Raw genomic sequence first — 26,291 nt, 5'->3', positions numbered from 1 at the left:
AGGTACTGTGCGTGTATTCGCGGGCTTCTTTCACGCTCAAAAAAAAAGAAACAAGTTTTATACAGCACGTATTGAGCGACAGAAAGCTGCGTCCGGAGTTTTTCATGTCGCTCTACAATCTTCTCATTGAGACTTTTCATCTAACTATAATGTTTGAGAAGTTGATTAATTAAATAAGACTAATAATCTAATTAGGCGTAATGAAAAAATAATTTGAGCATCTCCAAGCGGCGGCAAAGATTACCTTTGTTCTGTCGAGCTACGTGGCATTTGCATATATTTAAAGTCTGGCTAAATGTAGCTGGCGCGTCCTGTATCATAGGCGCATATAACATGCTCTACATATATATGCACGTACAGTGCGTTTTATGTATGTGTCGCATGTATGTACAAAAATGAGTGTATAGCATCGTAGTATGTGAAAAACACTAAATCTAGAAGAGTCAAGTAGTAGCTGCCGCCGTATTCGTGCGCCAACGTCTGTCTCCTTTCTGGTCAAGGAAAATGCAAGGGTGCGTAAAAATGATCCGCATATTTTTCAGTCACTTCTGCCGGCCGAACTCTCATAATACCTTCCAACACGTCTCTCAAGTTACTGTTGTACAAGCTGTCTCATTTCAATTGCAGCTGCGGTGAGAAATGCGATGACTATCCCAGTTTTGACTTGCGCAAATGAAGAGCAGATGTGCTGCAGTTTGTTTTTTGTCGTCTTACGACGAATGAAGTGTTGTGCATATAATGCATATTCTTTTTCTTTATCAAATGTGCTTGAGCATATACTGATCTTCAATGAAGCGCGCAGGAGTTTCTGCCATGAAGGTTGCTATGTGTTTACTTTTGGGGTTTACCATCCAAAGGCAACACTCTGGCTAAGAGAGTCACAGTAATGGTGGTGGTCTTCAGATTCATTTTAACCAGTTGAAGTTCTTTAATGTGCACGCGATACTTCTCACACAAGTGTTTTCACGTTCCGCCCCATCAAAATGTGGCCTCAGCGGGCAGGAATTGAAACCGCCGGCTCCTGCTCAGCCATAAAGGATCTAGATGCATTTTTCTACCCTGCGCATCGACTCGCCGTTCAGTGTAGTATAAGCTGACTTTCTGAAATCTCAAAACGACAAATAAAAACGTGCGGTTATTATTTTTCTCTCCGTTTTGTTAGCACTTTCGCACGTCTTCTCTAATTGCCGTTACATGTGAACCCATAATAGCTAGTCATCTTTACGCCCTGTTTAGTGCACTGTCAAACGTATGCGAGCCAAGCAGCTTGCGACCGGAAATCACTCGGGGAAGTGGAGAAGGGCCAGCTACAGGATTCCCGATTCTCCCAAAAACAACCCTCACCCTCAATCTCGAGAGCTTCGGAGCTTCAGATGTACTACAGAGGCACCGGATATTGGTTCGCAGCAACTCTAGTGACATGTATTGCAGCTAAGGATGAGCATATGCCCGCAGTTTAGGCGTTTACCATTGAGAAAACGCGAGGCGCATTTTTACGTTGTGCCCACGCAGTGCTCATCGCGCCCGAACCGAGCAACGCCGTGTCGCCCGCCGAGCCGCGGACGTGCCTTCGCTGTCCCAAGGACCGCACGGTGTGGGTGGGGCCGGGCTTCTCGTGCGCCGAGGTGCCCAAGCCTCGGTTGCGCCCTTGCTCCAGGTGGGTCGGCCCGGGGCGCAGCAGCGCGGGACTCCTCTCTCTAGGCTTGCGTCTCTTCCAGGAGAAGTGCGCCTGACAGCCACCGCGGGGCCGCAGCCGGGCTCACTCGTCATGGAGGGTGTCTACCAGATGGGCTTTACGTTCCAGGCGCCAGGCATTGCGCCCCAGAGCTGTCACTACAAGCTCAGGGTCAAAGGTAAACACCCGCCATTCGCGTGTGTTCTTTAGTGAAGTCTTTGCTGCAAAAGATTTCGTTCGATCGACGTAGTTGCCGACGTAGATTTAAGCGTGACGGGGCGCACAACGCGCGCCATATAGCATTCGTGAATGCGTGCGATGTGGTGATTTCCTTCTGCGTAGCTTCCTGAGTGGCCGCACTCCCACGTGGCTACTCTCAGTAGATCGCCTATTGTGGTAGCTGGTGTGATGAGCGACGTGCCGTTAACACACACTTCTTGGCAGTCCCTGCGCACGGCTCCACACTTGGCACGAGCTACGCTCTCTGGGAAGTCAACAGACTGTACGCGTTGTAGCCTTGGCACATGAACGGAGAATGCGAAGCGGGGTCTTGCGCTTTGCAACGGACGTTGCATAGGAGCTCTGATGACTTCATTCGTATCACGTAAGCTAGCTGCGCTCCGTTGCTCGCACGTAGAGCCGCTGCCAAGGGTAATCGCACGGGGCCAGGGAAAAGACGGACCATTATGGAAACAGGGTGCCGGCCAAGTTCTCACGACGCATGTGTTTGCACCTGGAAGCACTGCAGCTTTTACTTGGGCAGCTTACACGTATGAAGTTACAAGAAAGTTTTTGCCGGTGGCACTTCTGAACGTTGTTCCGTTTCCATGCAGATAGTCCAAGTGCACTGGTGGCTGGCGACTTGAAATCTATAGAAACACATGTAGGCGGTACTTTAAGTTGGCACTGACCGCGATACACTGCGTCGTTATAATAAAAGTTTATTCAATCATATTTTCGTTCTATTTGGCAAAAAGTATGACCGAATAAACTTGCTTCACTTCTGTATATCATGTCTATAGCATGTTCTTTTAGTAAGCTTGTACGTACGCTGCTGATTGTACCTTAGTGTTTCCTGCAGTCATCAGATGGCTGTAGAGAAAAAAAGTATCTGAGAAAGATTAGCTCCACAAAAGGCAAAACCTTAACAAAGCGAGCAAGAAGTGATAGGACGCGCCGGTCGTATGAATGTGTCTGTAGCTAACAGCAATGTCACCATATTATTAGCATACTAACACTTGCATTTCCAATCGCTTATTGGTTACTTGATTGCAGGTAATGTTTTCACCTTATAACACCTCAACTCCAATAAATTTCCTTATTGTTTTTCAGTTTCTTTAAGTGGAATGGAAGTACATCTCCGACGCTTGTAAATTAAGCGCGGAAGTTCGAAACGAGCAAAAAGACAGAATGTTGCTTGAGACGTCCTGTATGTATTTCGCACAAATCAAGATATTGGCGAGCTAATCTAGTCGTCGAAGCGCTTTCTTGTAATACTGCAGTTCCCAACTGTCGCAAAGTAGCAGTGATCCTGTTCCTGCGGGTCTGAGCGCACCGGATCGGCGATCGTCTCTATACGTCAACTGTGCTTTTCGATCTGTTTGCAGTGCGTCGCTGTCCAGCGCTGCAACGACCCCACAACGGGGGCGCGCGTTGCAGCCGAGGCCGCCACTGGGGCAGCCGGTGTCGCTTCTTCTGCAAACCGGGCTACGCGCTCGAACAGCGGGTGGCAGCTCGCTGCGCCATACATGACGGCGTGCGGGTCACCTGGACGCCCCACCCAGCGCCCGTCTGCAGGGGTGAGGATTGCGTCTCTACGTCAGGTGGCTTAGCATGCTGTCTATACTATACACGGACGAAAGGGTCTTGCATTCAAAAGCAGGGTTCACTGCTACAGGTTCTGCGCTGCAATGGCTTCTACTCATAAAAATATTGCCAGCCGAATTTCGACGAATCATCGTCCTTAAAATCGTCATTAAGACAACGAAATGTACTCTGCCGGGTAATGATTCAGTTCGGCAAGCTTAACGACTTGTGTTTTCATATATTTGGTACATTACGTGATCAGTGTGCGATTATGTAAAAATGGTGAACGCCTTAAGAAAGAAATTAGCGGCACGTAGGCTAAGCATTTCAACCTTCAAAGACTTGCAGACGTTGAGTGCGGTTGCGCAAGACAACACGAAGACAAGAAAGGAAACGGGATGGGTGCTAACTCACAACTGTATCCAGCCACACAAAACGCAGCTGTAAGCTTACAATGCGCATGCGCGCATCAAGAGCGAAAAAATGCAAGGCCTAACAAACGGACGCGATTGAAATTCCTCCCAAGCGTAATGCAAACATGCACCCAAGCATATACTCGTCCTCGCGCGTACAAAGCAGAAACTTTGCTGTACAAATGATTATTCGCACTTTTACAGCATGCGCACTGACACGAGTAGCCTTTTTTTTTTTTCGTGTACGCCGAGAATTAAGATAGGTGCGGATACATCAAATGGCTTACTTAATTTCGCCGCGTGATGTGATTAAAGAGCGAATAGGGAAGCTATCAAATACATTTCTGAAGGCTGAAATGGGCGTTGGACCTCTATATCGGTGCGATTTTCTTGGATTAGCTGACGAGGCTGTATAAAACGTCACGCGTAGGAAGGAACATTACAATTTATTACGTTTTCAGTCTTAATATTTTCCCCGAACTTTTCAGCGAAGAATGATTCGGCACCGAGCGCCACGACAAACGCCATCGTCCCGGATACGGTCATGCCGACTCGGCCCGCAACAGAGGCCAGCGTGCCCACGACGCCTTCGAAGAAAGTGTTTCCTGTAAGTCTCGTGTTCCTGTTCACAAACGTTCACTGGCAGAAAGCGTCCCTTCAACTAAAGAGTTGGTCCCTCAGTGAAAAATATACTTGGCCATAATAATTTCATGAAAGCAACGCCTCATATACGCTTCTCTTCTACTCTTCTGCTCTTCGTCCATTCTCTTCGTCCATTGATTGCAATTGATCAATGACAGAGTTTGACTCTATGACGGCCATCTATGCTTACTGCTGTTTGCTCCAGTGTTCTCCAGTGTTTATAGAGTGCTGCGCACTGTTACACGCTGCCTTGTAGCGACACTGCCGCCAATGCACAGCACTGTTACACGCTGCCTTGTAGCGACACTGCCGCCAATGGACAGCACTGTTACACGCTGCCTTGTAGCGACACTGCCGCCAATGGAGAGCACATTGTTGTGTGTATACATAATGCATAATAATGCATTATGCATTAAGCATTATGCATAATGCATAATACATATACATAACGTGAGGGAATAGCGACGCTGCCGGTAATAAAAGGTCGAGTCCTTGTTAGGAACGTCTCGTCTGTCACAAAATTTATCCTCGAGAAAATCTGCTTCCGTAAATGCCTTCGTGAGCAAGTCCAGTTTTTAGAGCCCAGCTGTTAGGCGCGTGTTTCTGCGGCGAGCGTCAGCGTCCGCTTAACTGGGTGAACGAGCAAAGGATGAAAGGGCGAACGTGGAGCGCAGTGGATGATGAAGGACGCGAGCGGGAAAGCGGAGGAGGAGGGTAATAGCGAAAGCGTGAGTAGAAAAGCATAGTGCGGCAACGATCACTACGAGATGGAGCCAGAGTATAGCGCGAATCGCCTGGGAGGTCCGTGCTGCGAATCGCGCCTACGCGTCACCCACTCGCTGCCTCTCGCGATCGTCCGATTAGTCAGGCAGTCGCCCCACACTTCGCTCGGTTTGCAACGTGCCGCACGAGATACATTGTCCGCGCCAGCCAATATGTCGCGTAATGAAAATACGCATAGAGCTGTGCTCGCATTTCGCTTGAGAAAGTATCGTACTCGTCGGCAATTTCTTCTTTTTTTTTAGTTGCCAAGAACATTTGCTTTGCTGGAATAACATGCAGCCGTATGGTTCGTGTCCCGACACCTTCAAGTATTTGCTTTGCTGGAGTGAGACACAGCTGTAAAGCTTGTTGTCCTAACTGTGTTTTAAAGTTTAATCATACCTGTGTGTTAAATGTGTGTTTTAATGCACATAATGTGATGGGGGGGAGGGCAACAGTTTTTGAAAGAAATAACGCCAATGCTCGCCAACAATGCCAATCGAATCCGCGCCAAGCGCGGACCTTGCTCGGGTGACACACAGCCATGCTGTTTGTGTAGCGCAATCCTAAAACATATGCTTTGCTGGCGTGACACAGCCGTTGCGATTATTTTTCCGCCAGCCTGGGTCACTGCTTCACAAGTATATGCTTTACTGAGATAAGTGCACGTTTTAAGGCGGTTAGCATCTATAGGGAAGTTCTCGGGCTGCATATCTATATATGTCTCTAACAGTTTTCATGCCAACTTTATCACAAGATCAATGGGTATGTGTGTTACTTGCGCTTCTCTTCCAAGAACCTCTTTGATGTTGACTTGGGTAACTAGGTATGTGCCAGGGGGTATGAATGTCGCATTAATGCGACTTTAGATTATTTCTGCCAGATTTTTAAAAAGCGAAGCATTTCTTTGCCTAGTCGAAGTCAAGGTCAAACGCGAGGCCACGTAACGCACGGACTTTACGGCCCCGGCGCTAGATGGCGCAGTGTATGCAGTAAGAAGCGTAAGAAGCCCGAGACGAGCCCAGCTGTATAGACGTTACGCCGTTGGCAATATCGTGTGTCGCTACATCGCTTCGATGCATGTCAATCGCATTAACGTGACATTGATCGTTACATGGTTTCTGCGAGATTTTCCGTAAATGCAAAGCATTTCTTCGCCTAGTCGGAGCCAAGGTCAAACGCGAGGCCGTCCGGGTGCTCTCCCATGCGCCCGCCCGCACACTGCTACTGGCTTGGCGCCTCCTCTCCCTGATCCACTCGCCGGTTCCGGTGTGCGCGCCACAAATATACGTTGCTTCGTTGGGCTATGTCGCACGTAGGCCTCTACTTGCAGATACCACAATCAGCCCTCGCATGTATCAAGCGGAAAAGGAGCGTAAGAATGCAAGACCCTGCAGACACTGCGCAGGTATGCGATGCGTGCCGCAGTGTCCAAGCAGGAGGCGAAGCGACGGGCCGACGAGGTACGCGCGTCCGTGGAGCGCAAACAAGAGAAGCTTCGCGAGGCCGAAGAACAGCGGCCCGCCAAGCAAACGGCCGCATCGCAGGCCGCCGAGTCGAAGTGTCGCCCGTTGGAGGATCACCACTTGCGGGACGCAGACGCGTACTTTTCGAAAACCGGCCCTGGTTCCGATCGTGCGTCATCAGTGTCGCGGCCAGTGCATGTGACGGTCCTCGAATGAGCGTTTCCCAGGGAGGACGCGAGTTCGTTCGGGCTTTGTTTCACGTGCAGGGGAGAAATGCGATTGACTTAGACAATCATCAAGGATGGTTTCTTCCTCAATTGTTTTTTCGGTGTGTCTGCTTGTGGAAGCGGACAGCCAGTGACCCACGCTACGCTGTTTTGGCGTACGCCGTTTAACAAGAATAGAGCTGCCTATTTCATCGAAAACGAAACTACAGATAACTAAGTCTCCTGTCACACGTTTCGCCACTAATGATAAACGAAAGGCTAGCTGAGGGTATGAAAATATACTTATAAATATAGGAGATTTAAAGACACTTGCAAGCTTTAGCACCGCCGTACCGCAAATATGGCAACCTGGTAGAGAAATGTGCCTTAGCGCTTTTCATGGAGTTTGTTACGGCCTGCAGGAAGACACACCGTCGACGAGCCGTGCCGTCGTCCCTAGATTTATTCGGGAAGGCGGAGTGGCGGCTGCGTAGACCAGCCCAGTCGAGAATGCGTTCGTCTTATGCTCGTGATGTGCGCGACACGTTGATGACAGATGATGCCCAATAAAGGCGGTGACGCTACAGATTATCGCATAAATGAAACCCAAGTGAATAAGTATGTGGCCTATATACAAAGTTGGCTGCCTGTCCAGGTCGACAACATGTTGGCACTGGTTAATGTTTCTAAAGCTTGGGAAAAGATGATCCGGCGCTGCTGGTGACGCGGCAGATCGTTGCCTACGGGCTTGCCGGCAGAGTGGGGATAGTGGTTGCGGTGCGTTATTGTGCGCCTACGCTTAGAACCGGCGTAGAAGGGGACGCCATAGTGCCAAAATTAGGAAGCGGACGAATGGTGGCCTCAGTGGCGGCGGATTCCCTAGACAGCTCTGTAAGCACGGGGTGGCAGAGTTTCAGAGCACCTAACGTCCGCAGCGTCGGCTTGAGTGTCGTGTGGAAGATGGCATCGCGCGCTGATGGTAAAGTAGACAGCTCTAGATGGAGTTCAGGCTGCCGCCGCGCAATAAACTGGTAGTGGATGACGTGGCGAAGGGCTCAGCAGCAAGCCGCACTGGTCCAAGGATCACGAGACACGGCGGCCGGGTGAAAAGGGTTCATAGGGCCGAGTGACCCGGTGGAGGTTCTTGTCGCTTGGCGTGCGTCGGTGGAGGTTCCAAGGAAACGGGCAAGCCAGCTGTAGGGGCAAGGTCGTGGGACGGATGGCCAGTAAACGAGCTCATCGGTGGATGTCGAAGTTTCCCTGCTTAATGGGAGAACAGGCAGGGGGACGACGGATTAGTCAGGCGGCGGTGATGCCGATCGTGCGTTGCAGACGCGGGCGTTGACACCGCGTTCACCAGTGTCACGGCTGGCACCTGTGGTGTACCGGCACTCGTGACGGTAAGAGGGTTCGCGGGCTATAACAACTGAGTCAGCGCATGGAAGGCAGCGGCCGAGTACTCCGGAGTAGCGCACCTATCGGTCCACGGGTCGCTAGCCGAAGTAAGGTGGTCGGCTTCTGCGCGGCGGGATGGCGCAAGAAGAGAGACCTTTGGGGGACGCACCTGTCGCGGTAGACGCCGAACGAGTTGGTGGAGACAGGGCCGGTACTTTGTGGTTCAGCTCTGGGAGCTGGAAGTACCGGACTCCGTGTAGGCCAGCACCTCAGAGCGTTGTAGGGCCGCACATTAGTGGACGGGACGACGAAGAGGGCACGTTTTCTGCCGGGATGGTGTCAAGGAGGATGGCGTATTTCACCCATTGCGCCCTGACGTCGTTCAGTGCCAGGATGGCGTCCAGCTGGGTGAACCATCCTCCGGGCCGAAACGGTGGGAGTGGCGGTTAGAGCCGCGGAAAGGCCATGGGAGCGGAAGGTTGAAGGCGCGTTTTCCCGGCCCACCATTGTAGAAAGACGCAACGTCGTCCGACGAGCCTTGCCTTCGTCTCTAAATTTATTCGGGAAGGCTTCGGCCAGCAGTGAGGTGGCTGCGTAGACCAGCCCAGTCGAGAGCGTGTTCTTGTGCCCGTGAGTCGAGCCACGCGATATACGCGGCGCAATGATGGCAGATGATGATGCGCACTGAAGGTGATGGCGCTGTACAGTCGTTTAGTTTGCTTTATAAGAGATGCCTGTTTCACTCAGAGGTGGTCTTACGTATCCTTCTGCTATCTGTAAAGCTAAAAGCACTGGATTTTCATTATTCTTCAACTCCAGTATCCGCGGGTATTGCTGAAATGAGCAGCTGTTGGCCTCCCTGCCCTCCTGCATTTTTAATTCGTTTTCTTACACATGCAGCATGCTCGGAAGCTATGAAAGAAAAGTTATATGTGAAGAAGCGTACTCCATGGTTTCTCTAGTCTTTCAGTTTTCACAAAGAAGTACGAACAAATGCAAGATCAACTACAGGCTTCTCGCTTTCGGAGCCGTCGTTACAGATCTGAAAAATCCTGCGACGAAATGAAACTAAAACGCACTGTAAATTATATGAAACAGCTCTTTAAAAAATTGTAGTTCGATGAAACCATTCAGTGAGACGACGTTTCTTGATACGGCCTCTGCAATATGGCTCTCAATGAAAGGATGTTTACTAATCTTTCCGATATCAAACGAGAACTGAACCATTTTTAAATCAACAATCAGTGCAATACTTTCAGATATTACCGTGTCGGGGCACACTAAAATTTGGATGACATGTCTAAGATGTACTTGAGCAATATACGTTGCAGGGCTACTTGGCGCGTTGCAGTAAATAAGAAGACTCCTGCACGAACAGGACGACCGCAAAAGAGATACACACAGGACAGCGCCCACCCTACCTACGTGTGTATCCCTTTTGTGTTTGTTCGGCTCACGCAGGAGTCTTTATTGGGTAATCCCTAAGGTGGAACGTATTTCACTAAAAGCAGGTTCGATAAAACCTTCTTTCCTGCAGTAAAGTTTTTTCTCTCTTGAGGAAATTGCGCTCGATGAAGCAGGTGGAACAAGACAGCAGCCTATAGCCGTTTATGGAAGAATAGCAAGCTTATCAGTAAAACGCTCTCACGCAGCCACATAATTGGATATTTCATTATTAATTAGATACCATCATCTACAGCTATGTATTTGCCTTGTGCCTTATCACCTATGTTGCCACTGCTCAACTGCTGCGCTACTATACCAGGGGCAGCCGCTGACGTGGGCACACGTGAGCCGCATATCAGAAAGGTATGCAAAAGACGCATGATCTAGCTATCGCCATTTTTACAGAGAATGGTGAGTCCTATACGATGAGAGAGTGCCAGTCTACGTCCCAGTGCAGATATACTGCCGCCTATGTATCAGCATAAACAGTACCCTAAACAAAGAGCTCCGACCAGCGAGATACTTGATGTCCCGTCGACCAAGATAAAGAAAATTAAACCCCTATAGACCAGGGTTGCTATTCTGTACACTGTCAAATTAGGCCATATTAAGTCCCAATTCTGCAATAGCGGCACTTCGAGCAAACCACAGAGGCCGTAGCCCTCTCCGCCAATGATATCTGACAGGATGTCTAAGTCAGTGATACAGCGGAGTTTGACAATGCCCAGATTAGCGGCCTCAGATTATGTAGTGCTTCTAGGGGCAGCATTCTTTTGCCGGCGACTGTGGCATCTGATGAAAAGAGCGAAAGAACCGCGATAACACTCAGCCTGTTCTTATCGCCTGCTTGTCGCCAGCGTTCTCTCGCCATGGCTTTGTCGCCAGCTGTCCCCTTCATCAAACCCACAGTCCAGCGCGGACTGCGCCGACAGCTAACCACAGGGGTCGAAATCAAGTGCGCTTGCTCTAAGCGGGTGTGCGAGATTAAAAGATTCTTGTCTGTAGTTGGCTCTGTGTAACCCGCTGCTGTATAGCAGATATAAGCTCGAGACACACGTGAGTGAAGAAGACAAATGGTACGGCGCGACATTACATTCTATGCGCAACATGTTGGTAACATATGCGAATCTGTTCACGCTTGTCGGAAACGTGAACGCTGTTGGTACCAGCCACGCGTACGCATACATAGGATATATCTTGCATAAGGGCACCATGTGTTTGTTGCTAAATACCATCATATTCGACACACCACTGATATACTAACTCCATTCCACAAGCTTCTGCTGGGTTCCAACATCTTTTTTTCCCGGCGCGTCATCTGGCAAATTTGGTTTCTTTAGCACGTTTTCTACTATTTTCTTGAAAAGAAAAAGATTTCAGGCCAACAGTGCAAGTGTGCTAGTGTTGGTGGCTCTTGCCACACTGTCTCTCAAAGTATAGAGCCTTCTGGTCTGCAGGAGGCACACCCCACCACGACTTCGTATTCACGGCGAATGACTATATATACATCTTCAGATTTTAGCACAGAACCATGGGCGTAAAGATCATCCTAAATGTCCAACGACGCGTCGAAAGAAGTCGCTCGACTGTTGGAATTCCTTTGCAATCTGTTGAACAACTCGTTGCAGCCTTCTTGGACAAGTTGTTGGCATTATTGTCAAGCCACGGGTCAAATGGTCTTCACGCGCTTGTGTTTCGTGCTTTAGGTGGCAAACACAAGCACGTCTAAAATATTCGTTCCACAAAACGACGCTTTGTAAAATGAAAAGGAATCTGCTTCGACTGTTCGACAGCTTCGACTTCGAAGCTTGTGTGAAACTTGTTGGATGAGGCTGTTGGTATGTTATGACGGAAGGAATGGCCTCTACTCGCGTGTACTTCAAGTTTTATTCGAGAAACATTTCACCTTGCGCGTACATCCGCTTAAAAGAACAAAAAGCATAACCGTATGAACCGAAATTTCGTCTCCCAGTACACATACAGCAAATACAGACCGACGAACAGCGCTTCCAATTGGCAATATCACGCCGAGTACGCCGGTTCTTGGGAGATCACCAAAGCTACGTATAGTATTATGCTTACCCACCGTGGTTGCTCAGTGGCTATGGTGTTGCGCTGCTGAGCAAGAGGTCGCGGGATCGAATCCCGGCCACGGCGGCCGCATTTATATGGGGGCGAAAACACTCGTGTACTTAGATTTAGGTGCACGTTAAAGAACCCCAGGTGGTCTAAATTTCCGGAGTCCACTACTACGGCGTGCCTCATAATCAGAAAGTGGATTTGGCACGTAAAGCCACGTAATTTAAGTATCATGCTTGGTCAATTTTGTGGAGGGAGATCATCGGCCTTTGGCAAAGGCAAGTGCTGATAACTCCACTTATGCCGTGGAATACTTTAGGTGTCCGCACTGACCGAGACAGTTATAGTATGCATGACAGAACGATGTCCCCCTACCATAAACTAGGTAAAATATTTTTTTAGAGGGAAATTCAACTCGCTAAAATTTAAGCGCACCACAAGGGCAACTATGCCCCTAAGCGTCAGTTACACGCGTAGATCGGTATCTTTTTTTTCATTCGGGAAGAAACAATACCAACGCGACAAGAACGACGCCCAACTTCCTAGTGTGATATTTGCCCACGTTTCGCTTTTCTCCCCGTTGCTGTCTGTGCTTCACCCAACAGCGGACGCAACAAAAGCACTGAAATATGATCCATGAATAATTCACGTGTGCTCAGCTCAAATCGGCTCGGCACACTCAGAAAATTATTCTAATGATCTGTTCGCGTGGTTTAGAAAAGAATCCCCGCCTGTCGAGGGCTGATGGATACCGTGTGTCCTGGATAATTCTAGCTCGGTGTCACGAATACACACCACGAGTGCGGTTATCAGGATCGCTGTTTTGTCACTTTCGGTGGCATTTCAGGGCTCTCTAGAAAAAAGGTTGCCCGACGCGTTTGCAACTGACTGCTCGCCCTCGGCTTCTCACGGTGTCGAAAATATAAAAATAGCTCGCACCGTTCTCACTCCTCTCACTTCCGGGAACTCCTGAACAGAGCAGCTTGAGAGGCACATTATACATTGCAGATAGCTTGTCCGTGCACTGTATGCCTAGTAGAAGACAAAGAAAAAAGCAAAAGTAGCGAACGTCTAAAGAAAGTTACGCCCATAACATCAATTGGCCATGAAATGTTCGTAGGCAGTCTTGACATAGAGTACAATCTTTTTACTTTGTCAATATACTGAAGAGGAAGTGGAACGTCTTTACGCTGTACCGCCACGACAGGCGGCCTTTCTTTTACACTCGCCTCCGCTCGTGTAGTCACAGAAATTCCTAAAGCTTCGCCTTCGCTCTGTTTTCAATGCGATCCTTCACGCCTCAAGCAACAGCGTGCTGCCTCGTGTGAAACAATGACCACCGACGTCTTATGTCTGTTGCGGAGGGAGCAGCTAAAAAAAAGTGGAACGCATAAAAAGGACCAAACAGCGCAGACCAGTGCCTTCATGGGGTCTGCCACTTTACATTTTGCATACTTTGGAAAATAGAGCGAGTTTAATGGCACCTGGAGATGTTAGCCTATAGTCGCACGGCCTAGTACACTGGGGTATGAACAGTGAACGCATATAATGGAACGATTATCTCAACTCTGCATGTACTGGGTGCCTGCCTTGATGTTTTATTTGCCTTGCTTTCTTTGTGGGTCTATCCGGCAGTCATTTTCGCCTTCGTCATGACGACGTTGCCCCTCGGCTGCAGGCCACCGGCTCCCCGCGGCCGCCGAAGCGCTGGAAGCAGCTGGCTTGTCGCTGGCCCAAGGCGCCGTTGCACGGATGGGTGTCGTGCGATCGCGGCGCGACGCGCAAGGCCCGGGTCGTGGCCCGGGAGGGCACCCGCTGTCGCCAGGGGTGCCGGTGGGCGCCGCTGAGCGTCGTGACGCACTTCTCCTGCGTGGCGGGTGCGTGGCAGGGAAGGAAAACCCTGGGCTGCACGGGACCCCCGGAGGCTTCGACAGAACCGGCACCCACGGAGCTGCCCCGGACAACAGGTTGGGGCTCGGCTAATTACCCTCGTTCGGCCCGCCTTTGGCAGAGGCTAAAGATAGACGAGGTTTCGTGTGTTCCTCTTGCGCGCACCGTTCCGCTATTTCTTCTTTGAGAGCCTAAAGTGGCAACGACACACAAGTGCCGTGCCTGTTCTCTGGTTGAACCCCAGGTGGTCAAAATTTCCGGAGTCGCCCCACTACGGCGTGCCTCATAGTCAAAAAGTGGTTTTGGCACGTAAAACTCCATAATTTAATTTTTTTTTCCTCTGGTTCAATGGATGTCGTTTCATGCAACTTTTGTTGTATATTCTAATAAGATGGTGGTGAGAGGAAAGCAAGCGAGAGGTGAAACGAGCTCACGTATCGCTCTGTACTATGTGTGCTTCTGCCATACAACGCGACCAAATGGCAGGAGGAAATTGGGCCAAAAACAAAAACAAAAAACAAACAAAAAAAAACCAATTGATCCACTAAATTGGCCACCTGCGCTTCCTTATTATTTTACTATTTGAAGCGAGAACATACGGTGGCGCCATCTTCCGGTAGCGTGCCTCTGACGTGGTATCTGGGATAAAACGGCGCACTCCTCATAATTTGGTTACCGGCGATCAAACGAAACACCGCACGGGTGGCTCACAGTGCAGTTCTGTGGCTTCAAAATAAGGGAAGTTGGTAAACGCAATAAGAGTGTACCTGGGCAAACTGTAAACCAAGATCACTATACACACGACACATCTTCACAAAACACTATTCACAAGTGGGTCCGGTCCTCGCAATGGAGTCCAACGAGCTGGTATTTTGCGCGAAAGACGCAATCAAATCTATTCTTGTTGTTCACTATAAATCAGCAGCCGATGTTGTCTTAATGCAGCGATCACACAAATTCTCAACGAATAATTGAACGTGCGCGTGTACAATATCCTGTGATATTTCTATTTCGCTTCGAGCGGTACCGCCTGCGTGTCTCGCATTTCTTTATCTATTTTTTAGTTTGAACAGGTTCTTGCAAGATCGCCAGTGAATGGTAATGTACGTCGATCCGGTCAAGTGGATTACATGAAGAGGCAGACATTACTTGAATGAGAAAATGAAGTGTCCATATAGCTAATTAAAACGATGCACTAAAAAAACATAGTAAATTATACACTCATTGAAATTGCGGGACTAAAACCGAAACATATTGAAGTCATATTTGTCTAGCAGAAATACAGAGACTTCAGCATAATGCGCTTTCGAGATATTGATCCCCGAAATCTGCAAAAGTATGCATTGGTGCTGCAGTAATCGCTCGAAACCCTCCTTAAGCTCATGTGACCCTTCCAACAGGAAGGCCAATGTATTTCGTACCAAATTTTCGAGATGAAGGTGTGACTTATGGTGCTAATGGTGGAATTTCCGCTGACAGGGGTGATTTCACAACTGCTCAATTTCAAGGTTTCTACATCTAACCATGTGAACAATAAAAAGTTATTTAGTGAATCTTTCCAAGTATACCTCCCTGTACATTGCGATTTTCTGTGGAAATAACGTCTGCCGCGCTTCAGATCAACCCTCTCACAGGCCACAAGCGCTTTCAAATCGATGTTTACAGCAACGTCTTCACTATAACTAAATAATATGTATAATGCAAATGAATCAGTATACTACAAAGGAGTCTGATTTTTGGCTTGGTGTACGACTCCATGCCCGAAAAACGATTAAGAAAGGACAATAAAGAGCGGACAGGACACGGCTGTGTTTTCTCTGCCCCTGCCTAGTTGTGCACCGGTGTAGCCTCGCTTTCCTTTTCTCCTCCCAAACGTGGTATGCCTGTACCTAATGCGCGCATCTGCATCATGCCGTGGGCTTTAGCTTGCAGCATATGAACATATTACAAGACAAAAGCGAATATTTTTCTGCGAACGCTTTCACCGATCTTCGAAAATAATTTCGCTGTGTAGCTAAGCCTTCGTGGCGCAACGGACATGCGATAGCCCTTCGCAATGATTTAGTGTTTTTCTCTGAATTCTTTTTGATGGTTTAGTATTTATCGTAGGTGGATTGCGAGCTATAGATATATAGCATCATTGAGGCTTGCCTAGTGTCGCTAATGCTTTCGTTCTCATCTCGCGCCCAGCTTAGTAGCATCCGACGCGGCAGCTATGCCCACGTGATCGCTCGTGCCACGTCACGCCGACTGCAGCGCCAGTCTCTCCAGTATAGAGGATCTTGTCTCCACTGCTTTTGTTGGCACGAAAAACTTGAGAACCCGTTTCACGAATCCTGTTCTGAAGATCTCCTTCAGTGTATCTTTTTCATGATGTTAGGAATACTACGCAAATGCGCTCACAACAATGCTATTAAGGCGAGGACATAAGCAGGCGAAGATTTAACAAGTATGGACCACAATATCAGTTCCTTTTCAGTTACGGCATACTGTAGGCGACTTGTTTTCGCCAGTTCCGTTCAGTATATACATAGCGGGCAAAAAACAACAACAACAAAAATAATTTCTTGTGGTTTGAGTCGGTTTTTTAATTACTTTTATTGAGAATATACTCTTTGATTGACTGCGCGCTAGTTCGATATTTAATTACTACGCAATTATGAAAACTCGCTGGAATATGCACAAGGTCATTCCACCTTCACTTTCATTCAATGGAGTATCCACAGCCCTGGAATAAAATTATGCGATTTTGATGCATTTAGTGACCCTACATCATCATTCGTGAATTCAGGAGGGGGGGAGGTATTCGTAATATTGTAATATAATATAGATGTACTAAACAAACGAAACCGACAGCGCTAAATCAAAATAAGAGCTAGGTGTACGGACATGTGCACTGGCGCAACCGCCGGCAGTGTGCGATGATCCGGAATTAGAGAGATTCAGGTGCTCAAAACTCGCAAATGTTGTTAAGTGGGGTGATAGTATAAAATTCTGCACGCTGAAATAAGAGCTTCATACGTCGCATCAACTAAATTTTTGAAAAACGGTTGGAAAAACTCAATCGAAAAGATGCATGCGTGCACCAACCCTTACGGGTATTTTGTATCTATTTGGCTAAGCTAAATGGGGCCTTTACGACGTCTGTTTTTCTCTCGCTCAATCTTTTTTCTATAGTACCTGCAATAGTCCCCCTGTGGCCGATCTGGGCGACGTATAACTAAGACAACAACCTGCTCATGTCTGTATTAGTTCATTCTTACTTGAATCACACCAAACCAGCTTTCGTATAGCGCAGTATACCTCACTGAAAAGGCAGAAGTTGTGACAGAGGTGTCTGGACCTCCAGGTAAGACGGCTGTCACTATTCGAGTGAGCTCGTCTGAGAGCGAGCTGGGGAGCAGTTTTATTCACGGGTCTCTCTTGCTTCTCCGCTCTCTCCAGTCCGGACACGCGCAGTGCTAGACACGGCGCCAGTCGGGCGTCCCCGGCCTGTCTAGCGCGGTCTGCGGATGGTGTTTGCGGCTGTGCGCCGGCTGAAAGCAGTTAAATCGGCGTGGGTCGATTCGACTATTCGAGACGCTTGAAAATGCAGCCAAGTTTTATGTGACGCGTATACAGTAAACTAGCATTTGCGCCCCACGGCCGTCAGTCTGTTTTCAGTGCAAGCATCGTTGTAGTATGGTAGTTTACAATGGTAGTTTCCGCCACACTAGATCTGTGGCTGTGCTCTGTCACTTGCCGTCGTCCACGTCAGGATGAGGCATAGCTAAAGAAGCTAAACAGTGAGAGTGTTAATGTTGCTACAAAAGGGAACAGAAAGCAATTATTTGTCTTTGCTGGATGAGCTAACATGCGCTAACCTGAACTAACAGCGCTCGCCTTGATCACGGGTGAGCAACACCCCTGCAAACTAGTTCTGTGCTGCCCCTTTTTCATGCACGACTGAGAAAAAGAAAAATGAACATAGAAATTCAGTTCGGTCAAATAGAAACAAGGCGCCGGTCCATCTAGCCCGTCACGCATGTGTGCACACATACGCATGTGCACACACTGGAGAATGATATAGGTGATGCAACCATAACTAAGCGGCGAGCGCGTTCTCGATGCGGCGCCTTTCCGGAGGAGCGAGCCCCCCAGGGATGCGCGCCTCCGGCGACGGCCCCCGACGGCCGCTGCCCGGACGGTGGACCGCTGTGGTGGCGCCGGGCGCCCAGCGCGCGTTTGCCTGCGACCGGGATTACGAGCCGGTGGCCGAGAACCCCGCGCAGCTCGCCGGGCGCTGCCTCGGGGACCGCTGGAACCACACGGCGGCGCCTGTCTGTAAGAGTAAGACCGTTAGCCGTCCATTACACGTCCTGTACGCACCTCTCCAAACATGTCGATCGGGCGGCCCGCAGACACGCACGCGTGCAGGGGCACACACGTGGCCCGCTTCTCTGCCGAGCAGAGAAGCGCGGTGTGTGTAAATGCCAGCGTACATCGCATCGGTCTTATTCCGAATGCGACGCGCGTGGTACGCCGGTGAAGTAGGTTGCCGCTCGGTTGTGCCGTGCCTCTCGCGTTTTACTTTAGCTGTGCCCTAACAGCATCTGCGGTTGAACAACTCGGCGTAAGAGCAAGAAAGCGAGAACGAAATGTGAGTGTATACGCCATCGCAGGGCTCTCGACTGCAGCCGGGCATAAAGCCTGCAAAAATAAACTGTGCCTACGTGACAAGGCTTTATCCGTGCAAGATTTGCGGTCTGTTTTCTCTCTTTTTTTTTTCTTTTCGCCATAGGCAGCGGCGATGCTGTTCGGCCCTTCTATTCACGAGTAATATTCGGGTGACCCACTTCTGCGGCTGTACCTTTTGGCTGGGAATTCGGCCTAGCGCCTAGGGGCGCGATGACTTCGCTAACTTAAGCTGCATTCCTCTATGGAAGAAACGGTGTTGCCAACAGCCCTTTGCGAAACCGCATGGAGCACATCGACTGAACAACCGTGTTTCGAATAAGAACAGGCCAGGATGAGAAGGCTGCAAATATAGCTAACGCTACAGAATGCGGCGCCATCTAGTAAAAATGGTCCAAAGCAGTTCTGTGTACATCGTAGCAGACCGAACAGCATTGGAGCATGGAATGTGTCTCGACAGCGACAAGTTGTTGGTAATTTGTCGTCCAAGCACGATAAAACTGAATAAAAGCCGGCTTGCCGTTCTTTGCGTTTTTCCAAGCGGGACCGCTAGCGCTACATTGACCGCGAATTGGATGACAAGCCAGTGGCATTCGCTATGGGCCGTCACCTTGTCCCGTTAGCCCACGGCCGGGTGAGGGAAGACGCGCGCACCTGTACTCTCTAATCCGGCCGTGGTTAGCCACACTCAAGCCACGCAGCGACCGCAAAACGACAGTTGCCCGTGGTGTCCTGCACATGAGCACTGCCAACTATTCATTTAAGCCCGCAATTTCGCTAACCCTGCTTTACTAACGCTGGGCACGCATTCTTGAATCCGTGCGTCACCGGCCACAACGGTGGCCGGCAATACGTTCTTGTTGTTGTTGCCTCAAAACATGGCTCGTTCACGGAATGGCTTTAGGCCCACTTTGTCACTTTATCTTTGTCTGCTTCTTGACCAGGAACAGTCAGCTTGTATATAAAGAATTTGGAGAATAAACAACGCATTTTGAGTCTATCGAAGTGAAATTCGGGGCCTTTTGCAATTGCAGCTCATAATAAATAGGTAACAGCTGCGCGAACTGGTCGCAAGTGAGCCAAGCCTCCTATTTCGTGGTGGCATTTGACGAATCGTCAAGCAAACTTGCGTGAAAGAGGAAATTTTAGTTCGCTGTTAGACGGATGCAAAGGAGAGCGTGAAAATGCGATACCAGACATCATGCTTGTTTGCTAAAGAATTAGTGTCCGCGTTTAGTTTGAATTCTGGGGTTTTACGTGCCAGCACAATGATTTGACTATGAGAAACGCCGCAGTGGGGGACTCCATATTAATTTTGACCACCAGGGGACCTCTAACGTGCCCCAATGCACGAGAGATGAACGTTTTTGCACTTCGCCCTCGTCGAAATGCGGCGGCCGGGATTTGATCCCGCGAGCTTCTCGCTTGGCAGCACAACGCGCACTAAGCAACCACCGCGGGTGTGTCCACGTTTAAACGTGGCGCAGATGGACTCTCACGGTCGAATATCGTTGAGGTATCCATATATGAAGCTAACGTAAACATCCAATTTTTTCTTGAGATCAGAAAATAATTGTGTGCATCCAATGACGGCCGTCGATGTCTTGGTGTTGGAAGCTGTGGATTTCATGTGTTGAACGGCGCGTTCAAAACCGGGCACGCGGCAAAAGGGTGGCAACTCGCGAAGATTTTGCACGTTATGTTCAGTTTGTTTGAATGTGTAACAAAAAAATGTTGGCTCACGGGCCCTTGTGCGCGAGCTGAGAGTGTCAGGACGGTTATGGATGACTTTCCAGCCCCCAATGTTATTCGTAGCTCGTATTTCGGCTCTCGAAAAGCAGTTGATGTTCACGCTTGTTGTAAGGCGTAGGCACTGTTTTCAACAACGGTGCGACCTTGTCCCACCGTTGTCGGCGCCTTCTTTTTTTGCGTTGAGCGCCACTGTCTTATAGTATAGTGCAAATAATTTTGACCTGCAGCAGCAGTGCTATGTACTTTTCTGGCATAAAAACTGCTGAATATGAGCCCACTTCAATTAAGCCGTAAGCTAGGAAGCGTCTTCACTACGCGCCCAAAGTCGACAGATGTAGCTTTTCGTAAAGAGGGGAGATTAACGGCAATGACGCGTATGGGGGGGGGGGGGGGGTACGCTCTTTTCTAGGTGGCTGAGAGCAAGAATCTCCCGTCCGATCGATGGCGAGCATCCTAATATCGCTTGTAATTGTGGACTGTGAACGGAGTGGCCACCCATCACGCTTCACAGGCGCTACGTGTTAAAAGAAATACGCAGCAACAACAAAACAAACAAACAAACAAAAACGTTAGAGTTTAGTCTCCGTAGTTCAAAAAATTGGCAGGGCTCCGTAAACTACCGTTGGTCTGCGTGATTAGATTTTATAGCTTTGTTTGATGAGAAGCAATCTCACTTGTGACAGCGCTCGAGACCTATAACCAATCAGTCTATTAGCAATAGATAAAAGGTATTAGATTCTAAAATGCTTTGTATGCAGTTACATTTGATTATTCCTATAGATTCAATTTGAAATAGCTTTTACAATCTTACTTTTACAATTTTACTAACCTGTCCCTTCTGTTTTAATTCGACACTACTTACTGTTGGAATTGGATTTGGAGAAACAATTTTGATATTCACGCACCTCTACTAAGTCATTTTTATTCATTAGCCTGTTTACTAGAGTGACAGCATCATACTTCATAAAGCTGTGGTGGTTGCTTAGTGGCTATGGTGTTGGGCTGCTAAGCACGAGGTTGCGGGATCAACTCTCGGCCATGGCGGCCACATTTCGATGGAGGCGAAATTCGAAAAGACCCAAGTTCTTAGATTTAGGTGCATTTTAAAGAACCGCAGGTGGTCAGAATTATTCCGGAGACCCCCACTACAGCGTATCTCATAATCAGATCGTGGTTTTGGCACGTAAAACCCCATATTTTGTCTTTATCAGACGTCATTGTGTCAGCCCGTCTTGAGATAAAACGGAAGTTCTGTGTGACTTAAGAAAATTTTCAAAAGCCATTTGGGAAAACCTGGAAAACTCGGGGAATTTGGAAACGTCAACTTGGTAGCCACTGTGAAGCATTATATAAGTGCAACTCTTTTGAGGGGCGTTTGACACTAGACTTGATACCATAATGTCAGGATCAGCAAAAACAAAAATATTATACAGTCTTGCAAACTAGAATTTCGTCAATACATCATCACATTGGATTAATAAGTAGACTTCCTCCGTGTACAATTTCATATCTGGCTCCATGCCTAGGCCGCGAAAGAAAAAAAAAATTCGCGAGTTGTGTGGTGGGTATTTTTGCTTCTGACGTGCTTTCACGCCCAAACCCCGTACCACACCGCACAGTAAGTTTCGTATGATATCGCAAAACGTTTTAAAGCCAGGCTCATCAGCCGTGATGGCTCAGTGGCTAAAGCGTTGTGCTGCTCAACGCGGGTCAGATGTTCGATCCCAGCCGCGGCGGCTGCATTTCGATAGGAGCGAAATGCAAAAACGCTCACGTATGTAGATTTAGGTGCACATTAAAGAAATCCAGGTTGTCAAAATAATCTGGAGGTGTACCTCATAATCATATTGTGATTTTGGCACGTAAAACCGCCGAGTTCAATATTTTGCACCGCACTACGCACGACGAACAGCTTACGAGGACATACGTTTGGGCTAGTCGGTCTGATGCTGAAGCCGTAGCGCTCAAGCCAAGCGGACACAGGAAAACTGGCCGGGACAGAGCGCATGTCCAGGTCGCTGAATCGCTGTGGTTCCAGGAGCAGCCAATGCATGCAGCAAAGGGAGACATCTGGTGGTCTGGCGATACATCGTGGAAGTTCTTTCTCGGTTTCGAATTTGCCGTACATCACTGGTGCTTCCGCTGTACGGGCCTGGCGCTGGCGTGTCACGGTCTAGGATCGAGCGAGGCGACGTCGGGCCATCCACGCCCTGCAGTTTATCATTATGTCCAGGGAATACAAGAAACAATCCTTTTTCTTTATTTTTATGCACCTGAAAAGCTCATTGAAAGGATCATTGGGAATGGGATGAAAGGACCATTGGGAATGAGAAACTGAGAACGCCTATAGGATGGCCTAAACTCAAGATTATTGCATTTCGACAAGACGGGCAAGTCAGGCAGAAACACCGCCTCTAGGTGCCTTGAGCATGGACGCATAGACGGATGGATGGTATATAAGCGTCTCCTTTGAAACGGGGTGGTGAGTTGTGCCACCAAGCTGCTGTTATTATTTTGCCCAATGTCCTACCTATCTTCTACCTATAGGCAACGTCTTTGTGCGATTGAGTAGCGCGGCAGCGAAGGGATAGCCCAGACCGTTTGCTGAATCCGTCTGCTGGAAACCAGAGTGAAGTCATTATAGCCGACGTCTTATTTCTGTAACAAAGGTTTAGTGTCATACACTTCAACAAGCCCCTGTAAGGTCTCTGGCAAAGTGATAATAACCGTTCAGGCTTGGTTGGGCTGGATGTCTATATTGTCTGCAAACAGAGGAGACCATGTGCCCCTACTTCTTGAGTTTGTAGCCGCCCTTGCCGCAAACGCAGCGATTACCAGATGAGTTATAGTTCATGCTGGAAGTGGAAGAATAAAAGTAGAAATAAATAAGCTACCATTGGCGCAATCTGACAGGCGCTTACTACACGATGGGTTACAAGGAAAATGTGTTATGAACTATGTGAGAAAACAATGTTTCCTGTCGGTCACTACCCCTCCTCGAGTAAGAGTCGATAAGATTTCAAGGAAAAGAACGCCGAAATTCAGCTACTCCTGTCGTTGCTCTTACGGTCGAAGAAATAAGATAATGCGGAGGTTTTACTTGTTTGCTAGTCGGCCATCTCCAAGCAAAAAAAAAAAAGACATATTTGAAGACTAAAAAAGCTATGAGGTATAACACCCACACTATCCTGCAGGCGCAGTTACTCATGGATGCATTGTTCAGGAAGGGAATTTCAAAGAAAGAGGTGAAGAAATGCCACTCTTCGGGGGGGGGGGGGGGGGGGTAACGATTATTTTGACAGTTCGAATGACAATGACGCGTGGATTGTAGGCTATGCACTATGCGCAATGTAGCAGGCACAGGCATCGTTTATTGCAGTTCTAGGAAAAAGCTCCTAATACACTTATTGTTTGATTTATATTGGTCCTTCATCATCGTACTGGACTTTCTCGTAAGGCATGACGCATGTTCTGAAACCAGATATTCGTTTGCTGACACCAGTTGCTCGCATCATGCGTTTTTTTCTTTGTGGCGCTGAAACCCGGAATCTGGTTATGTCTCTAAAATTGCGTTGCATCACATAAATGCCTCCACAACCTAGACGGGAGCTTCTCGTATTATTTACTTCCGAACCGAGAAGCCCACAGCTGTAGTGACACAGGCGCTCTACTTCTGGAGTCCGCAAGCGCACTGCATTGCTCCTAAAAAAATCGTTATAACCTTTTCCTCATAGTTTGGAAATTATTTTTGATGGGTCACATTAAAAATTTCGTGAGAAATATGAAATTTATTTCCTTACTTAAAACTGAAAATACCGTTAATTTAACCAAATGTGTATATGATGATCATGATTTGATTATTTATTGATTTATTGGCATCCCCTTTGAAACGAGGCGGTTACAAATAGTCACCTAGGCTGCTTGAGCTAGTAAGGTATGTTATACATACTTTTCATTCTCTCAATTCTGTACACCTTTATTTAATAAAGGGGAAATGAGACATCCACCCGTTTGTAGCAATTACTACAAAGGAAACCCATACGGGTTCCTCGAAAGAAAAGCCTCAAGTTGAAGAAAAATTCGTCCTGGTCCGGGACTCGAACCCGGGACCACCGCCTTTCCGGGGCAGCCGCTCTACCATCTGAGCTAACCAGGCGGCTAGCAGATGGCAGGGCGAAGTCGAATTTGTCGACAACACGAAGCAAAGGCAAGTGTTTGACGTAGTAGTTCTGCGGAAACCCGCAAGGTGGAGAAGTAATGAATAAAGGGAAAATGAGACATCCACCCGTTTGTAGCAATTACTACAAAGGAAACCCATACGGGTTCCTCGAAAGAAAAGCCTCAAGTTGGAGAAAAATTCGTCCTGGTCCGGGACTCGAACCCGGGACCACCGCCTTTCCGGGGCAGCCGCTCTACCATCTGAGCTAACCAGGCGGCTAGCAGATGGCAGGGCGAAGTCGAATTTGTCGACAACACGAAGCAAAGGCAAGTGTTTGACGTAGTAGTTCTGCGGAAACCCGCAAGGTGGAGAAGTAATGAATAAAGGGAAAATGAGACATCCACCCGTTTGTAGCAATTACTACAAAGGAAACCCATACGGGTTCCTCGAAAGAAAAGCCTCAAGTTGAAGAAAAATTCGTCCTGGTCCGGGACTCGAACCCGGGACCACCGCCTTTCCGGGGCAGCCGCTCTACCATCTGAGCTAACCAGGCGGCTAGCAGATGGCAGGGCGAAGTCGAATTTGTCGACAACACGAAGCAAAGGCAAGTGTTTGACGTAGTAGTTCTGCGGAAACCCGCAAGGTGGAGAAGTAATGAATAAAGGGAAAATGAGACATCCACCCGTTTGTAGCAATTACTACAAAGGAAACCCATACGGGCTCCTCGAAAGAAAAGCCTGAAGTTGAAGAAAAATTCGTCCTGGTCCGGGACTCGAACCCGGGACCACCGCCTTTCCGGGGCAGCCGCTCTACCATCTGAGCTAACCAGGCGGCTAGCAGATGGCAGGGCGAAGTCGAATTTGTCGACAACACGAAGCAAAGGCAAGTGTTTGACGTAGTAGTTCTGCGGAAACCCGCAAGGTGGAGAAGTAATGAATAAAGGGAAAATGAGACATCCACCCGTTTGTCGACAAATTCGACTTCGCCCTGCCATCTGCTAGCCGCCTGGTTAGCTGAGATGGTAGAGCGGCTGCCCCGGAAAGGCGGTGGTCCCGGGTTCGAGTCCCGGACCAGGACGAATTTTTCTTCAACTTGAGGCTTTTCTTTCGAGGAACCCGTATGGGTTTCCTTTGTTGTAATTGCTACAAACGGGTGGATGTCTCATTTTCCCTTTATTCATTACTTCTCCACCTTGCGGGTTTCCGCAGAACTACTACGTCAAACACTTGCCTTTGCTTCGTGTTGTCGACAAATTCGACTTCGCCCTGCCATCTGCTAGCCGCCTGGTTAGCTCAGATGGTAGAGCGGCTGCCCCGGAAAGGCGGTGGTCCCGGGTTCGAGTCCCGGACCAGGACGAATTTTTCTTCAACTTGAGGCTTTTCTTTCGAGGAACCCGTATGGGTTTCCTTTGTAGTAATTGCTACAAACGGGTGGATGTCTCATTTTCCCTTTATTCATTACTTCTCCACCTTGCGGGTTTCCGCAGAACTACTACGTCAAACACTTGCCTTTGCTTCGTGTTGTCGACAAATTCGACTTCGCCCTGCCATCTGCTAGCCGCCTGGTTAGCTCAGATGGTAGAGCGGCTGCCCCGGAAAGGCGGTGGTCCCGGGTTCGAGTCCCGGACCAGGACGAATTTTTCTTCAACTTGAGGCTTTTCTTTCGAGGAACCCGTATGGGTTTCCTTTGTAGTAATTGCTACAAACGGGTGGATGTCTCATTTTCCCTTTATTCATTACTTCTCCACCTTGCGGGTTTCCGCAGAACTACTACGTCAAACCTTTATTTAATGTTCTTTCTCTCTTCCTCAAAACTTCCTACTCTACTTTGTACTGCTACCTATGCCTGTAACGGATCTGGTTATATCAATCTTTTCTTTTTTTCACCTGTACTCTAAGCCTATCTTGGTTATCTCGACTGCTGACT

General features: G+C 48.5%; 1 protein-coding gene and 6 non-coding genes across 11 annotated transcripts in view; 3 read left to right on the top strand and 4 right to left on the bottom strand.

Annotated features, from left to right (window-relative positions):
- The window catches only part of LOC142565968 (sushi, von Willebrand factor type A, EGF and pentraxin domain-containing protein 1-like), a 197,628-nt gene that overhangs the window by 80,729 nt on the left and 90,608 nt on the right, over window positions 1-26,291 (top strand). For all 5 annotated transcript variants that reach the window (XR_012824936.1, XM_075676606.1, XM_075676607.1 and 2 more), the window contains exons 5-9: window positions 1,513-1,657; window positions 1,702-1,853; window positions 3,283-3,474; window positions 4,383-4,501; window positions 13,569-13,857. Coding sequence is in view for 4 of the 5 variants with exons in the window: in XM_075676606.1 (XP_075532721.1) it covers window positions 1,513-1,657; window positions 1,702-1,853; window positions 3,283-3,474; window positions 4,383-4,501; window positions 13,569-13,857 (897 nt within the window). In the remaining variant the exon portion in view is untranslated. The remainder of the gene's footprint in view (window positions 1-1,512; window positions 1,658-1,701; window positions 1,854-3,282; window positions 3,475-4,382; window positions 4,502-13,568; window positions 13,858-26,291) is intronic.
- Window positions 24,288-24,362, bottom strand: TRNAS-GGA (transfer RNA serine (anticodon GGA)). The gene has a single exon. It is a non-coding gene; the product is annotated as a tRNA-Ser (tRNA).
- TRNAS-GGA (transfer RNA serine (anticodon GGA)) lies at window positions 24,566-24,640 on the bottom strand. The gene has a single exon. It is a non-coding gene; the product is annotated as a tRNA-Ser (tRNA).
- TRNAS-GGA (transfer RNA serine (anticodon GGA)) lies at window positions 24,844-24,918 on the bottom strand. Its single transcript has one exon. It is a non-coding gene; the product is annotated as a tRNA-Ser (tRNA).
- On the bottom strand, window positions 25,122-25,196 carry TRNAS-GGA (transfer RNA serine (anticodon GGA)). Its single transcript has one exon. It is a non-coding gene; the product is annotated as a tRNA-Ser (tRNA).
- TRNAS-GGA (transfer RNA serine (anticodon GGA)) lies at window positions 25,647-25,721 on the top strand. Its single transcript has one exon. It is a non-coding gene; the product is annotated as a tRNA-Ser (tRNA).
- On the top strand, window positions 25,925-25,999 carry TRNAS-GGA (transfer RNA serine (anticodon GGA)). Its single transcript has one exon. It is a non-coding gene; the product is annotated as a tRNA-Ser (tRNA).

Source organism: Dermacentor variabilis, unplaced genomic scaffold, assembly GCF_050947875.1.
Source record: "Dermacentor variabilis isolate Ectoservices unplaced genomic scaffold, ASM5094787v1 scaffold_12, whole genome shotgun sequence".
NCBI classification, from domain to species: Eukaryota; Metazoa; Arthropoda; class Arachnida; order Ixodida; family Ixodidae; genus Dermacentor; species Dermacentor variabilis.
Note: the sequence above shows the minus strand (reverse complement) of the source record. Positions and strands in the feature narration are given on the sequence as shown.